This window comes from Temnothorax curvispinosus, unplaced genomic scaffold (genome assembly GCF_003070985.1).
Source record: "Temnothorax curvispinosus isolate PA1 unplaced genomic scaffold, ASM307098v1 QBEX01008992.1, whole genome shotgun sequence".
NCBI classification, from domain to species: Eukaryota; Metazoa; Arthropoda; class Insecta; order Hymenoptera; family Formicidae; genus Temnothorax; species Temnothorax curvispinosus.
In genome coordinates, this window is record NW_020218772.1 from 454313 (window position 1) to 471722 (window position 17410).

General features: G+C 46.5%; 2 protein-coding genes across 2 annotated transcripts in view; one reads left to right on the forward strand and one right to left on the reverse strand.

The window, feature by feature from the left end:
- Positions 1–17410, reverse strand: part of LOC112458561 (autophagy-related protein 16-1-like) — a 203064-nt gene that overhangs the window by 160524 nt on the left and 25130 nt on the right. The gene's annotated exons all lie outside the window — the stretch shown is intronic.
- LOC112458560 overlaps positions 6458–17410 on the forward strand; it is a 65700-nt gene continuing 54747 nt past the window's right edge. Inside the window, exon 1 of the mRNA XM_025022250.1 lies at positions 6458–6842. Within this exon, the coding sequence (XP_024878018.1) occupies positions 6458–6842 (385 nt within the window). The remainder of the gene's footprint in view (positions 6843–17410) is intronic.

Here is a 17410-nt window from a genome sequence, read left to right on the forward strand (position 1 = left end):
GACAAAAGGGAGAGAGGGAGAGAGAGAGAGAGAGAGAGAGAGAGAGAGAGAGAGAGAGAGAGAGTGAGAGATAGAGACGTGTCGTTCTTAAGTCGCTCGTCCGCCAAGTTCCATAGCCGTGGGGTCTCTTCCTCGCGCGATTTGCTTTTCTCTCGTTTCATCTTTCCACTGCCTTCCGAGCATTTGTGCTCGTAGCTATACGCGAAGAGCAGTGCGCCGTGGCAGGCGGCTCTCTCACCCGTTTCACCGTCTCTCCGTTCTCTCTCCTCTCCCGTTCTTCTCTCTACCCGCTCTCCGTCCGCTTTCTCGTGTTCTATCTAATTCTCCATCCAGCTCCGTTCCATTCTATTCGCGCGTCCCCCGTCTCGCTCCCGCTCCCGCGACGGTGTTGGTGTGGTGTGCGCGAGCGCGGCGTTATGGATGGTAGTGGGTACCCACTTAGAGCGAGCTGCACAGAGCGCAGCCACGCATAAACCAGTTTCCTGGTTATCCGACTCCTCGCATTTTCCTGGTCGACGCATAGCGCGTCGAACCCGCACGGAACGTACCATTAACGGAGGCCTCCCCGGCTCGATTCCGCGGGACTTGGCAGTGCTGCCGTTGTGCGATCGACGATCAACCGCGCGCGGCCGGTTGCAAACCGGTGGTGATGCCAACCACCACTGACCACCAGCCAGCGCGCGCCTAAAGGCCTACCGTATCGCTTTTAAAGCGACGTCGTCAGAGAGCACGGACGCTCTCGGGGAGAGAGAGAGAGAGAGCCCGCACATGTCCCGACGTCGAGCATCGAATAATTACGTAACGAGCTCCCTCCTCTCGCCTCCTCGTGCCTCCTCTCGCGAAGATCGCCAAAGAGAGACGTTATCCATCCGTCTGGTATGCGCCGCGCCGCGCGGCTCGGCTCGGCTCAGCGAGCTGCGGAAACGAGATTCAGAGATTGTCAGTGAATTTTCGAGCGGAATTGTTAATCGACATCGCCACCCCCGTAGGTACGCCTGTGGAAGGCGTGAATTGAGCCGCCACCCCCGTGCGAAAGCACACAGATCGGAGAGATGTTATCGAACGATAGGCGAGCAGATTTCCGGACGCATTTCCGGTAATTTAATCTAGCCGAAGTGCTGGGTACACAGAAACGAAATCGGGGGAGACGTCCTCGGGAGAGAGACAAGTGATAATGGAAATTTCCGCGCGTTTTAATGGAACGTTATTTCGCATAAAAGTCCGCGTCTCTCGACCCGTGAGACGTGTGAACGTTAGAAATTTAACACCCGCGAGAAGAGAAGAGAGAACCTCCGCGCGCGATAAAGTGGTACGAATTAAATCACTCGGTGACTTTCTTAACGATGCGGGTACCATCCCATAAATCTAAGGAGATCGTACATATGCGGCCGAAGCGTACCGGTGTGGAATCCACGACGACGCGACGCGACGCGACGCGACGCGCGCACACCGTTCACGAATGCCGCACTCCTGTAACCTTTTGCATAACTTTGCGAATCCGCTTGACCGAGAACAAGTATCGAGAACGGCCTTACGCCGTTATGTGATAAGTCGCGTGTCCGTTAATGTTGGCGCGAGTCACTCGCGCGGTCGTGAGTCACCGCCGCGCCGCGCCGCGCGGTCGTAACCTCGTAGCACATTTGGCACCCGGCCGGGGAAACATATTCTAATTGACCGATCGACTAAGTTCTCACGACGCCTCGGTACGCCCGACAAATAGATGAGAGAGAACCGAGGCGATCGAGCGCAAGGGGCAAAGTAATTGATCGGCGTTTCGAGGAACGCCCGAGATAGGACTAGGTACTGGTTGCCCGTTCAATTTCCATAAGAATCGCTTCGGCCATCTGGTTGATACGAGTTAATATAACTCTACGTGGTATATACACATACTCGGCATTGCCGTGGCGTGAGAGAGTATGCGGCAACCGGCGCGGCGTTAATGTTATTGCCACCGATTGCTGGTAGTAATTATCTTATCGCGCCGCGTGATCGTTCTCCTTACGCGTACGCGCCGCCGACGCTACGGTATCTTTATTAGTAATAACTTAACACGCGCGTTAATAATATCCAGCCCATTCATATATGGTTACCGGGCTGTCCGGCACGGGGAAGGTTTAACCGTGGAGCTCGACTATTCGACGGCGCGATGATCGATCGTTTCCTTAGATTCTGCGGGAAGCCGGTATCTCGTTCGGTCACACACACACACACGGCCTGCGACTTATTATAATCTCTCTCTCGAGCGTTCAATTCCGAATTGCCGTTTCGTGAAATAAGGTAATCGGCGATGTAAGATCATTCCGTTGTCCCCTTTATCGAAAGGAGGTCGATGAGACGCGCAGAACCGCCGAATTATGGAGCACGTGATTGGTGATCAAGGGCGGACGCGGATGGCCGCGGAGAGCGCGGTCGTTTCCCTGCCTGCGAAATTCCGCGGTGCGAGATAACCGTTTGCGATTGAACCCGATGGGACATCCGAGAAACCGTTATTCCGCCATGGTGACGCGATGGTACAGGCACCTGGTACCGAGCGCTGCCTGCCCCTCTCCGATCGGCCTTTCCTCTCTTCCTCTCTACCGCCCCCTTCTTTCTTTCACTCCGTCTTTCCACCTTTTTCCCGCGCGCGTCTCGCGCGCTGGAAGGCTTCCCAAGTGTAGATCGCTCTCCCGAGCGGTGTCTCCGCGGAGACACCGATGCCCGACCGCCGCTGCCGCGCGGGTCGCGTTGTTCACACGTGAACATTCAATTTTGCTCTCTTTGAAGCCCCCTTCTTTTTCCTTCGCTCCCGTTTCTCGTCCCGTTTACCGCATGGCATAGCGCAACTCCCGCTCCTCGAGATTCTTGGTATGCGTCCGCTCTCTCCCTCTCTGCCCCTTTCTCCCTCTTTCTCTCTCTCTCTTTCTCGCGCGCGACATAATAAACATAATTACTATTTACCAGACACGTATCATCGGCTCATTCCACGAGTCTTCCATGCACGGCCACAACAAGTACCGGCTAATGACAGAGAGTGCCCCGTGTCCGTTTGCCCCCCGTCTAGTTCCTCTCGCACCGAGGGAATTACTTTGGTCACCATGCGCTGGTGCACCACGCGTGCCGCCCCCAGCGTGAAAACGCTCTTGCTCGTTTGCATATCCGCCGCACGATCGAGCTCCTCGTATTCATATTCCCACCAATTAAACGCAGCCATCCGATGTCCTTACATCGGTACGCGCGATATCGTTATGCGCGCACGTGCAACAGCGATTTTGCGGCCGGATGCATCCGCGATTGTCCGAATCGGTCAACATCGCACGCTCGCGCGAGTCCTGCAAAATGATACCGCCTCTCTCACGCCACTGACGGCGGAAGCAATTGCGAAATGAATTAACTTTGCGGCCGATTCGGCGGCGATCCCCCGAGGCGATCGATCCGTTATGTTGCGTTACGAAAGAGCCGGGAGAGAATCCGAGGCAATACCGGGAATCTCCGCGTGCTTATCTCCTGTATTATACAGAATCTTTATCGCGGCTGAAAAATAACGGGCGACAAACGCGCTTAGCCGTTAGATCCCTTCTCTCTCCTGGTATCTCGTCCGTCAACATACCAAAAAAAGAGAACCTGTCAAATAAGTGACGGCGAAGGCCGCGTGTAGAAAGAGGATAAGAGGACGTCAAGGGGCTAGTAAATCCTTGTCAGTGTATAACTTAAAGTATCACGGCTCACCCGGCTTTGGCTTAGCCCAAACACGAACGTAGCGTGTCATCGTGCGAAATAGACCCTATTGAACGCGCGATCGCGGAAGATTTTAAAGTAGGTGGGCGGCCGGCGGGTTCAGAATCCGCTAAATCCGCATTGACAGCCGCGAGCTGGCTATTCTCGGCGCCTAAAGTGGCGTGACTTCACTCCGATCCCGACTGGGAATGTGAGAGGAGAAAAATAGGAAAGAGAGAGACAAAAAAAAATAGAAAACGGAAAGGTGGAAGAAGCGCGCGGGGAATCTGGGCGGGGATACGCGAGGTAGCCGATCAAAGAGAAAGAGAAAGAGGTAGGAGACCAGCGGCGAGATATGTTTTCAATGGTGTGTACCCGGCGATCGAATTGTGCGTACCGTTCTGTCCTCCTTAGACGGCAGCGGCCTCGGGTCCCCTCCGGCAGACGTCTTCGGTCGCTCGTGGAAGAGCCACACTGCCAGGTGTACACCAGTGCCTAAGAGCCAGTCGGCCGACATAGTTATACTCCCCTGAGCGGCCGCGATCGGTCTCTCGCGAGGCTCTCTTCGGCGCGCATCACCATTGCGAATCGGGCCGGTGCCGCGTCTGTGATTTCGTGGTGGTTTTACGCGACATGCGCGACAAACAAAAGTAAATTGGTTTTCTTCGCCCCTTTCGCGATTTCTCTTTCTCTCCCTCTGGTGTCTACTCCTCCCCTTTTCGCCGGACTCGCAGGATCGGTGCCAGGCTTGGCCCACGTTTGTGTGTACCGTTTTCCAAGCATTGTTGTGCGCTAACGGCCATTCTCGCAGAGCTCGCTCGCTTGCTCGCGCGCGCGCGCGCTTACCGATGATCCCGTGAGAAAGGTGCCCGTGGAATTCGCCTTCGCGCGCGGCGCAGGAGTGCGGGATAAAGCGCCGCCGAATTGCAACGTGCAATATCGCGCCAGCGGCAGAGATCGCGGGCAATTCGCGTCCCACAAAATTCGACGTTGATACATCGGCTGCTGCTGCCGCTGCTGTTGCTCTCCTGACCGTTCGACCAGGTACGTTTCCTGGAATTCGCCTGTGTACCAAAGGTACACCAACAGTGTACGTCGGTGTGATTTCGACATGTGCAACATGCGTTAGGGAGCGCCGCATATTTCGAACGCGGCGGTATATTTCATCGTTATTTTCGGCGGAACGAAACTGTCACAGTTCGCGTGGAGTGCCATTGGATCGCGATTCCATGGGGTCATAGTGGTTCGCGAAAGTATCCGGCGATTTAAATTCCCGCATATGCACGCGTCGCGCGCTGTTTGTTATTTATTGCGCGATATATGTAGCGATATAACGGAAATATGAACGATTCTCAATTTTTATTGCTCGGTTCCACGTTTTTTTTTTAATTCTAATTGTTATTTTAATTTATTCGTGTCCGAACATTATGCAAACTTTGTCACAATGGTGTTGTATGTTAATGAATGCAAATACCGCGGTTTAAATGGATAAATTGCACGTCCATGCTTGTCTTGTAACTAGAAAATACTTCAAACTTGTAGTCGTGTTTCATATTTGTGCGTTCTCAATGTACAAAATAATGTTGATCTGTATCACAATTACACTGTCAAATTCGTAGTGTCAAATTATACTCAATTTAAGTCATTTTTATAACCATTCCTGTAAGTCGTTACTGCTCATATTCGCAGTATATTGTTAATTTAACTAAACCAACGGAGTTAAAATAATACTTTGTGTCAAAATAATAAATTTCGACACACATGGTGGTTAAAAATAACAAAAATGTTATCTAACACAAAGGTATTGGTTTAAATTTAATCCTTCAATATTTAACAGTGTAAGTTTGCAGAATTATTAAGCTGCTGTATTAATTTCTACATATATAAAATCTCGGTGTAAGAGATTCTCTTGTTTTTTTTTAACTGCTAGTTAGTTACCATTTACAAAATTAGCGTCATTACATTCTTGCTTCACCTTGCATTATTAATATGGACAAATCTGATTTTCCAATTTACTATTCCCATTCTCGTTCACTTACAAGAACAGCGCGACACTTGACCAACGGCGATACATTCCATCCCGTTAATCCCTGCTTCCGTTAATTCTCCTTTATTCAACCCGTCAGAGCGCTGGAGCGTTCGCTTAAGCAACAGAGAAAATAGTCTCATAACGAAGAAAAACGGTTCAGGAAAACGCTTAAGACGTTTAATTCTGCGCGATCGTTTTATTTCGCACTTGGCTCTAAAAAAAAAGCAGTATCGTTACTATTGCCATTAAATATGAGATTCTACAGAGTCTCGGCAAACCTCCGTTATGTTTCATATGCCTTAATTTCTTTCTCCCATTTTCAACCTTTCTTCTAAAACCTTCTTAGTAATTTATAACGCGGAAAATAAATATTAAAAGAAATTATTATGATGAAGGTTGCACGACATTTCACATTTCGTAGAATAATTCTGAAAAATTGGAGAAAGGATAGAGACTTGTTGAATTTCAACCTGTATTTCTGAAATTAAAAATGAAGGCAGCGAGTTTCCGTGGAAAATAAATCTGCTCTCATCTTTCTATTTCCTCAAATTCAACAACTTTAACTGATATAACATTTGCTTCCCAGAGCAGAGTTTTCCTGCCTTTTCCCCGATAGGATACGATCGAAGCTGTTTACCGAAAAATGTCACGCTAAACATGTCCATCCTCTTTTTGTTGCAGACTACACGCGACCGCGACGTTACTGTATCCTGAGCGTTCAATCGAGGTACGACAATGACGAGACCGTACGATCGTCAGTATCTCGTCACGTTACTACTGCTGTTGCAAACCATCTCGAGGTACGGCCACGCGGTCACCGCGGAACCGGCGCACGCGGCCGACCTGTCGCCGTCGTCCGCGTCCGTACCGTCCGCACTCTCCGGCCCGGACTACACCGGGCCGTCCGCGGGTTCGGACGAGTGCGATCCCGAGATGGTCGGCTTCGAGCTCGTAACCGGCTACGTGTACACCGCGCCCACGAACATGCTCGAGTCCATACCGGGCACGCTGATGCTCACCGACTGCCTCGAGACCTGTCAGGCAAACGACTCCTGCCAGGCGGTCAACTACGAGACGGGCCTTTGCGTCCTATTCAGCTCTAACGCCGACAGCAATCCAGGTAAGATTGAATCGTTATCGTATCTTCCTAAAGACTGTAGTACGAACTATCGACCACGTATGCGCGCTGATGCTCAACAAACTCCCGAGGCTACCTCTATCCCGATAGATAACTGCTCTAAGGTGGATATGTCTTTCTTTTTTCTTTACGAGAGTAAAGTCGGAGCGGAACGCAGACCACTTGATTGCCTTATTACGCGGACGTTAATTAAGAACATTCTACAACTTCACGGTGGCATAAAGGAATAGTTTCTCAGCGTTTTGATAGAGTTCTTTTTTTTTGTGTACCGTACATTCAAAATTAATAGGATTGCTTTAATAGACGCATTTAACCGAGCGATACCGTTACCTTTCTCGCTGAGAAAAATCAAATGACAATAATATTTAGAGCGGCGAGTGAGAACCAAGATTAATATGCGATAATCTTCCTTGATCCGTTATCATTAAAATTAGATTTCCATATGTACATGCGGGATGAGCGAGCCTCGAGGTTCCGCGCCCGTCGTCTTGTTGTTGTTTTGCGCAATTACGGCGTTTTCATAGGATAACCGAAGTATGTTAAGATCGTTTCACATCAGTCTCCTACGAACATTTTGTGTAATGTAAGGATCGCTTTGGGCGAAGTGCAATAATTTTCTGTACAATGCCCGCGGTACCAATTGCCTTGATCTACCGGATGAAAATAAGCGAAACAAAACGCGAGACATAATAGACGGTGTCGTCCGGTACTCACGTCGGTGAGAATCGGGTCGATGTGCTTATCACACGTTCCTCCGCAAACCGTACGCGGTAATTTTTCACCTGTCTAATCTATTAATTAATACATTAATAATGAAAAGATATTAAGGATAAGATAATTTCGCAGAGGTTGATTAAGGATTCTATATAACGCGCGCGAGAGAGATTGTACGCTTGATAATTTCTGCGGATTGTGGAAATGGTGCGCGAATATTAAACATAAATTTCCACACTCGTGTCAAAGGATTTAGAAATCTCTATTAAAATATTAAGCACATCTCGGAATTATTAATATATGAATTATGAATGTGATATGAAATTTTTCGTTTATTAAGACCCCGAGCAAAAATGTATATAAGTACGGCAGATCGCGAAATAATTTTTATTATTTAGCTTGATATAAATTATTTTCTGCCAATAATAAGATTGCCTTCCATTTTCTTACTGATGTATGCAAATATCGGATTTTTTCGTAAGCTATACTATGTATAATCTATATATGTATATAGCAGTTGCAAGTTTAATTCTGACGTATATTTTGAACAAAAATTTCCAATGTCGAATCAATATCGTATAAAAATATCGGGAATTCTGCATGGAACTGTGCAATAATCGTTCCCATTGTATGCAACAATCTGTCACGAATATTATCTTTCGCAATATATTTCAGTTTTCAATTTTTCTAGAAATATATCACACTCGAGAGAATCAGTATTTTCATATTGGTATTTAATTGCAGGCGCATATGCATATTAGAAAAAAGGTGCATTAAAATGTTATTATTGTTAAAATGTTAAGATGCGACATATCTAATGAACAACACAAATGCGTGGCGTAATGAAAAATAACTGAATTAAATACAACTTGAATTCTACAGTGTAGAATTTCGTAAAATTGATAAAGTTACAAATTCTGTAATGCAATTTCATTAAGTAATATCGACTCTTTCATATCGCGAGTAACACGAATGGTCGATCGAGCTCTTTGGCAGATCCTCTGGAATTTCCGTCTAGAGATTTTCGTTCGAATCTTATTTAAATTTTTGCAGAGTACAAAACAGCTTTCGCACTTTCAGTGCGGTTGATTTTTCTACGAGAGGCTGCACCCAGCGGAGCCACATATTGGGTGTCGCCCTGAGGTACACTCTTTCTCGAGTATTTCTTGACCCATTATTTTCCCGCCGCTGTTGAATGCCTTTACGGCACGTATGCGAATATATATCTTTCTTGAAGAACTTTGAAACGCTGATAAAATCTTGAAGTAAAAACAGCATCGCAGCAAATTCGTCATTGTTACATTTTATTCTAGTATCAAATAGTGACTTAATATATATAATAAAAGGAATTAAATATATAATAAGTAACGTGTGTTTCAAAGATTTACAACTTCTGGAGTTTATTTTCACACATTAAGTAGTTACAATCGAAGATATTAAACTCTTAAGAGAAATAAAAGTTATTGTGTAGTTTTTGGTTTTATATAAAATTATAAATGATTTAATATTTTGATACAAAGAAAATTTACTTATTATAAATATCTTTCTCCTTTTCTCCTCTCTGCCTTCTCTACGTACGTTTTACATCAAATTTTTATTTTTGTATATTTCGCGCACTTTATAAAAGACCAATATATATGCGTTACGTGTATACATTTATATATTCGGTTCTGACGATGAATTATAAGGATCACGTGCATTGTCAGAGGGTGCTATCGCAGTGGTTCCTCATGAATAATGGATACCAGTATAAGTAAGTGTAATGAGAAACGCACTAATTGAATCTTCCGAGGTATAATTAATATAAACTATACGTCCGCAGACGTTGGACTTGTGGGCATTAATTAAACGGCAGAATGGGATCTTATATATACCTATGGAGAGAAGCGGTATTGTTCCGTTGATATTTTTCGAGCGCATCTGTCAGGGGTAACACATACCAGGTAATTTGCTTCCGAGATGAGGAAACTAAAACGGACGTGTATAAATTACTATCGCGTTGCAAGCTGACCAACGTTTTAAGTGGCGTCTTAAAAAGCGGAATGTCATTGTGTATATCTGAAAACAATTTACTGACTGATCATTTATCCGTGATATTATGACTATTTTATAATTTGCGCAATATTCTTTTTTTCTACAACTATAGATATATATTTTATCAATTTATTGTATGACATTTTAATTAGAATCACAACACTAAATTAATTAAATGTTTCCAAAATATTTCCACTATGACACATACATTGATTAAAATACTTTTTATTTGTAAAGAGCCTTTATATGGGACAAAAACGGACAATCTAATGGACCAACCGAGATTTACCTCACGCCAGTTTTTCTACAGAGAACTAACTATACGACCGGAACAAATTTTCGGTTGTGTGAAAGACAACTCTATTTTCCAATTGCGAACCGTGACGCCGGAAGTGACGCCGTAACTCGCGCTGGCGAACATCTGTGGTGGCTAATAGAATAAAAAAGTCAATGTCTCGCGATCTCACGTAATCCTTGCGCAATATTTCTCTTACGCGATTGTCATGCCGGATAATTGCCGAAAGGCACGGCACGCCGGAACTCTCGGAGGAAGCGCGCAATCGCTTCGTCGACGCGACGCGTCGTTTTACGCTCGCGTCTCTCGTACCGTCATAAAACCATCAACGCTCGAGCGCACACGTGATAATCCAGCGGTACGGCGTAGATACGAGTAAAGGGACGTTAAGGTGCGTCTAAGGAGAAGGAGCGGAGAAAGTAAAAGGTATTTGAGACAGGGCGCGTATACATGTAAAGTCTTCCTCACGGGCATCTCACGCATCGACGACCGTTTACGGCAAATTTCTCGGAGAAAACCCCCTTACGTGCTGGCGCACAAGTATGCCTGTATGTGACAGCTTGACGTCTTACAAAGTACTCTTTTTACCGCTTTTAACCCGCTTTCATCTCGCACCCGCACGCTCGTTGTCATCCGTTTTTCCCCCTTACGTTACCGGAATAAGAAAGATTTAGCGTTAATCGCGAGGTTTTTTTGACGACGACGACGGCGGCGGCGCGAGACGCTGAATGCTGCGCCGTCAACGTGATAGGATCTTCTACGAAGCGAGGACAGAACGGTGAAGAAGTTAATTCGATCGGTCAGTCGTGGATGTTCCAAGAGCGGAGAGGATCTCCGGTCACGCTTTGATAGTCTCTCGACACGAGTTTCCTTTCGGCACGATCGTCGCATCGTCGAATGAATCTTGTCCGTTCCCCCGCCGCCACCCGCCCTCCTGCCCCGCCACTTGTCCATTAAAAACAAAAAGACCGTGGAAATCGGAATCTTTCTGCCGAATTCTTATCCGCCGAAACCGAGACGAATGGCCGGAGTAAAATGCTCGCTCGGCCGCGGCTGCGCATAACACGCGATCGTGATCAATACCGGCAACAAGACGGCGACAATCGGGCGACGACATACCGCGTCACGATCACGAAACTTCTAAAGCCGGGGCCCCGTTAGTCGACGATAGGATCGTCGTTTGCACCGGGCGAGAGCGAGCGAGCCTCGCGCGTCTCTCTAACGCGTTGGGCCCTCTCTTTCCGTCCCCGGTGGTGCTTCGTTCGCGAACAACCATTTGGCACAGGAGGCACTAGCGCAAGCGACCGAACGTCCGCCGAGGCAATTAGTTCTGGACGATATAGTCCGGTTTAGACGGCCGACCGGCAACGCCGCGCCGCGCCGCGCCGTCCGGTCTGCAGGTTGAATTCTCTGCTAATACCGCGCTTCGCCCTAATGCGTTCTTTCTACATGATCGTACGCAAGCCCCCCCGACCGTAATCGCGGCCTGGTGGTACCGCCACAAGGAAAATTTGCTCCCGTCGATTCGCAACGATGATTCTCGCCGCGCGCTCGCGTTCCATCGAGCATGCACCGCGAATAAACGTAGCTGCTTTGAAGGTAAAGGTAAAGGTAAAGGTTTCTCCCAAGCGATCGAACAAGAATTGATAACTCTGATATATTGACAATTCTTTGACGTACCGCATGCGCAGAAATTGTACACTTTTGCATGTAGCTTCTTTACATTTCTGGAGTGCTTTTTTTATTTTTTTTTTTTTTTTGTGAAGCTTCTTACTCTCACACAAACGATAGAATTATTTAATATTGCATGAAGTTACAGCTCATCTATATTCATCTAATAGCAGTAAACGCAATACGCGAAATACTTTCCGCAGCTTCGCGACCGAAGCTTTTCGAGAGGAATGTAAAGCAGTTTTTCTGCATGCCGATTGCCTTAATTTGTTTCAACGCCGTTAGACATTCGTGCGGAAATTATGCGCGAATTTACGTTAGTTCCAGTTGAAAAAACGACGCAATAAAAACCGGAAACTTAGACTCTTATTTTTGTAAATAAACCTCTTCCTCCGATGTAACTTTCTTTCTTTACTCAAAGCGAAAATGAAAACGCGATTCGCTTTGCATTTATAACGACGCCGTGAAATAATATGCAGCTCGAATTTTATTAACATGAACTCTGTGCTATGCGAATTCGAAGGAGCTACATATATAAATGTAGTCGGATGTACGAACGTCCATCAAAATTTATATATGCGTATGTGCATCAGCGCCGTGTGTACGCAGCCATTTCCTATCCTTTACGACTGCGCTTCCCTTCAATCGTCGCTCGTGATTCTATTTTCCTCGTTCGTCGCCGGTATTTTTCCGCGCGTGTATATACAATATATATATATATATATATATATATACACACATTATTTATATATGTATGTGTGTGTGTGTGTGTGTGTGTGTGTGTGTGTGCACAGACCATGGTCTTGACGAAAGGAACAAAAGCGGGGGGGAGGGGGAATCCGCGTACATATTTTTCTTAAAAACCGTTGCTTAGATACACCTAGGTGAAATACCACGACTTTCGCGCGAGTCATTTTTCATTCTTATCCTCCCGCCTTTGTTTAACCGGGGAATGCGAGCGCCCGTGCCCGCGCCCGCGCCCGCGCCGCTAGACGTGTAGGCAAGTGTGTATAACGGTCCCCGCGTATCTTCTTCGACGGGCGAAAGAGAAAATCGTGACGATATCGCGAGAAGTTTATAACGATATAACCGGATAAACGGCCCCGAAGAACAGCCTCGGTCCCCAAGTAAAAGTTTCCTGCACGTTCTGATGGAAGGCGCGCGCGGTGGTCTAGGAGACCGATACGAAGTTCGCGCCTCGTGTCCAGGGGATTTAACTTTGCTGGTGGTATTATACGGGATTTTGATATGGCTTTGTCGCGGCGCGGCGAAGGTCCGCGTGCCGCGAGAACTCTCAGTGTCGAATATGGTGTTTGGCGCGGGAGACTAGATTGTTTATTAAATAGTACACGTGCGAAACTCGTGTCGTATTGTTCGTGACAAAATAAACGCTCCCATCCACGCGACACCACCATCACGCCCGCCTCGTAGGTTGCCCCGCTCCGCGCGTGCCCGTGTGGCGACATTCGCGGATTTATCGAATTTCGTTAAGCAGAAGGCGGCGAGCGTCGACTTTAGGTCCAACTTACGATTGTTATTTCTCGTGCCAAAGCGTCAGACGTAAATCTTCGCGGGAATCCACGCTCATAAAGTATCCAGTGATTCGCTCTGGCGCGGCTCCAGCTTTTAGTATTCCCGACTTTAAAATGCGCCCCCCGGTGCCGGCTAGTTCTTAACTGCCGATTTCCGGAGATTTACGCGCGCGGACCGATTTGCGCGCTGAAATTGCACCGCGCTTATTACGATCCGCCGTAATTAGAACTATAGATCAGCACGCGAATAATACATTCGGACACGGCTGACGTGTCTTTCTATCCTTCTTTCTCCCCCCCTCCCTCTCTCTTCTTCACCCCTCTCTCTCTCTTTCTCTTTCTTGGAGGTAACGGCGATAGAACGTCGAGCGAGTTGCCGAGGTGCGATTGTTCTCGTATTTATTATGGTCACCCGCCGCATCATCACGAGTTCCTCGCTATCGAACTCGTCGTCGACTAACGGGTATGCCTGTCGCATACCGCCGGGCTCTAACGGCCACGAGTCCATAATGTCGCACATGCATATGTATAGATGTTTGTTTTGTATGTGTGCGTATTTGCATAACAACGATTTCCATATAAAACGCGAAAGGCATTCACATTGGCCAGGGCACCGTTTCTTAATGAACGATATTAACATTTCCATGTGTGTCATCGAGCGAATTGCACGCGATCGCCCAGCTGTATTCTTTAAGAGGATAAGGCGGGGGAGGGGGGGCTGACCTGCACCGCGATAGACCAGGTTCTTTCCAGACTGGTAATAATGCCCGGGTATCGCCGCATCATCGCGCATTGAAACATGAGTTGAACCGCAACGTATCGGGATTTGGCCGCGTATCTGTCTATCGTGTAAGTATAAGTTTTACGATAGAATGGGAACTGCGTGAAAAATGATTGACCGATTAGCCTTCGCCGTGTAGCTCATCTCTGAATGAAGATTCAAAACTCGATCTTTCCAAGTCGACCTACGTAATGTTTATAGAGAATATTATCCAAAGTCATAAACTTTCTCGAAAACAAATCTCCGACGATTGTTGATTTTATCGTTGCTGTTTAATTATATTGTTTAACTCGTTAAATAATATAGGAATAAATTGATAATCCGATCGGATGTGTAAGACACGAAAGGATTGTATATGCGTGGTAAACGTTGAACAGAACAACACCGTGCATTTATTCGCGAAGAATCGCCATCTAAAAACCATTTGGCACAAAGCAACGCGCATCAATTGTTGCATGCACTTTCGCGGTTTACAATCACGAAGTCGCAGTCTGACGCCGCCGGTTGGACAGTATGACAAATTACGCATAATTCACAAGTCAATTTCATACACGGTTGTCTCTCGCTACGGGAGATAGAGCTGTTGAGCACGCGGTCACGGTGGGCCAACGCTCGAGAAACGAATGGGCTGCCTCCGTAGGTAAAGGCAAACAAGCTTCGCCGCGTGTAGAGAAGTTTATAAATATTCAGAAAGAGTGTGCTGATTTAACTCCTTCTTCCGAAACGCTTGCGCGATCCTCTCGGAATACTCGCCGCGGCTAACGCGCGCGGATTTGCATGACAAGTTAAGTGACTCGCGGTGCTACCATGTTCAAATCCATTCCGCACATTATTCTTTTCATATCTGCATATAATGATGTCGCGTTCGCACGCATATTTCACAAATATGTGCATTAGCAAATAGACGAGGTAACATATCGGTACGTTAAATGTTCTATGAAATAAAATTCCGTGAGACGACAATAGCGATGAATAAGTCCGAAATTGTTCCACATCGTTATAGAGAAAGCGTAGGAGCGCTTCACCCTCGGTTCTCCTTTCAGAAATAATTTCCCGATTCTGTTAGACATTCTCTCCGGGCAATTATGTCACGCGGCTGGCGTTTTCAAGCTCGAACACGCTCGAAGAGAGATGATTTGCTCGTCGCGCGATTTGTTTAACGAGCGCGCGCACAATCGATGGTGACTTATGTCGGGTGAGGGGTTCGTGCCTCTTTTCGCATATATCCAGCGCAGTGGACGATGAACGTCGCATGTCGGGGGCCGTCGCGGCAGCACAGATACTGAATACCGAAGTACCTTATATACGACAGACTGGATTTCAAATAGCCGTGGGAAGTACTGTCGACCCGATATACGACGGGCATACTAAATACCCCTCGCGCCGTACAGGCACGTAAGGTGCCATCCGACACGTAAAGTGCGCGCTCGATCGCTCCGGAATTGAAGCGCTAAAACTTCGCGCTCCTCCTCCTCCTCGAATACGGTATAACGTGTATATATGTGTACATGCGCGCGCTCGTGCGTACTTATCCAGGTAAGTAAGACACGCGAATGCTTTCCGCGTACGTTTACCGTAGCTCGGCGTAACCACGTGTCGTCAAACGATCGGGTATAGAGGAGAGGCGAGGTCACACTCGGCTTGCTCGGAATTTATGGGTCTGCACCGGTACAACTTGTCGCTGAATTTGCATAGAGACGAGCGCTAATAGTACCGAGATAACGGGGTGGCGGGAAAAGGGACAACCCCTCGTGGACGCCCGCGATACAATCGCCAGATCGGCACCGTGCCACGCGAACTCTGTATCTTTCACGTTTGACATCCCGCAACCGAAGTGGCAGGTTAACATCGAGTGTTTCGCGGCCACCAAGCGGCAAAGGAGCTCTATTTAAGCCGCCGGCGAAGAAGCTATGTTTGAGAAGATTGGTTTCGTCGAATATTATAAGCCGCTTTCGCACGTATAAACCCATCCGGAAGCAATTACCGCGTATCTCAGGCAAATCAATTTAATGAAGAGAGAAAATAGCGTTATTATATAAGAAAGATACTAGAGTACTAATTTAAAATAAATCTTGTATAAATCATAATTAGATGAATACGCAATAATGCGATAAATATTACATTATTTCGCTATTAATAAATATCCTGTTACTTATATATAAATTTATTTTTCATAAATAGTTTTTTTTGGACTTATTAAAATTAATTTTATTAATATAATTGCGAGAGAGGGAGGGGAAGAGGGAAGGAGGAAGAGAAGGAGAGGAACAGTCAATAGTTTAGAAGTACTGTTGTTAATAGCCTGCCTAGCAGTCAGAGTGTTCCAAAGATAATCGTAAAGTCGTGTAGTCATTCTCGGAAGAAATCTTCAGCCGCTTCCGAATCCAACATGCAGAGTCATCCTGACAGGTTATCGACGGTCATGAAGGAATAAACCAGTAGTCATTGCCTTCGTCATACTTAACTAGCTAATTCCCTTGTCTCATTCGAACCGGCCGATAGTAATAATAACGTGGAGTACCTACGATATTGAGATATATCTGTCGAATGGTCGTAATTAAACTTTAATTGCTGCAAGATAACTCAGATTTTTAATCTAAGCCACATCCGGAACGCAATAAGCGATATTATTTTAAGATTGTTTAACTTGTAATCAAAATAGAGAAAAGAAATCAGAATTTGAAAAAAAAAATGATTACATCGCGTATATTCAAGTGCAATATTTAAGAAACAGAAACTCGTGATTGAGATAATAAGAGAAACGAGGATTCTTGATACAGAAAATCCGCTTATTTTCGGTTGATAAAATAAATGTATGTATATACATGCAAATGAATTCCTGTAACAGTATTTCTGTCTCTTATAAATATAATTATATAACTGTTGTAATTAATATTATAACTGTTCCGCGTTGCTTATCGTGTGAATCCAAAGCAATGAATTTTCCAACAATGAAACTCTCTCACGATGTAAGCGCGATTATATTTATGCCCCAACTATTTGAATATAACTGAACGGCGGCGACGTCTCTCCTACGAGAACGATAATCATCGTCGTGCTTAATTAAATTTAGTAAAACAGCGCGTTTAGAGTGTATCGAAATTATCGGAGACGCAGCCGTCGTCGTCGTCGTCGCGTGTGCGGCGCGGCGGTGGCGGTAGCGTTAATGACAAGAACTTGGGACAATTACTCGACACTTTGCATTCTCGGCGAGCCGGAGGAACGAAATGGCATAGCCGCCGTGATCTTCTTGAGCGCGCATCTTCAGCGCAGTCATCCTGTAATTCCGGCGCCGAATATTCAATTACAGCCGCGCGAGCGCGCAATCTGCGAAGTGCGAATAGTTTCCGGAGAACCATCGAAAGTAATTACGTTATTGGCTCGTTCCTTCTCGTCTGCTGAATTCGGTCGTGTGCAGACTGCAGTGTAGGGTCGGAATCGCGTGCTCGTGCCACGCGCTCGTTTGATGTCGTGCGGTACGATGCAACGTGCAGACTGCACCCGCCGCCGTTTGCATACGAGA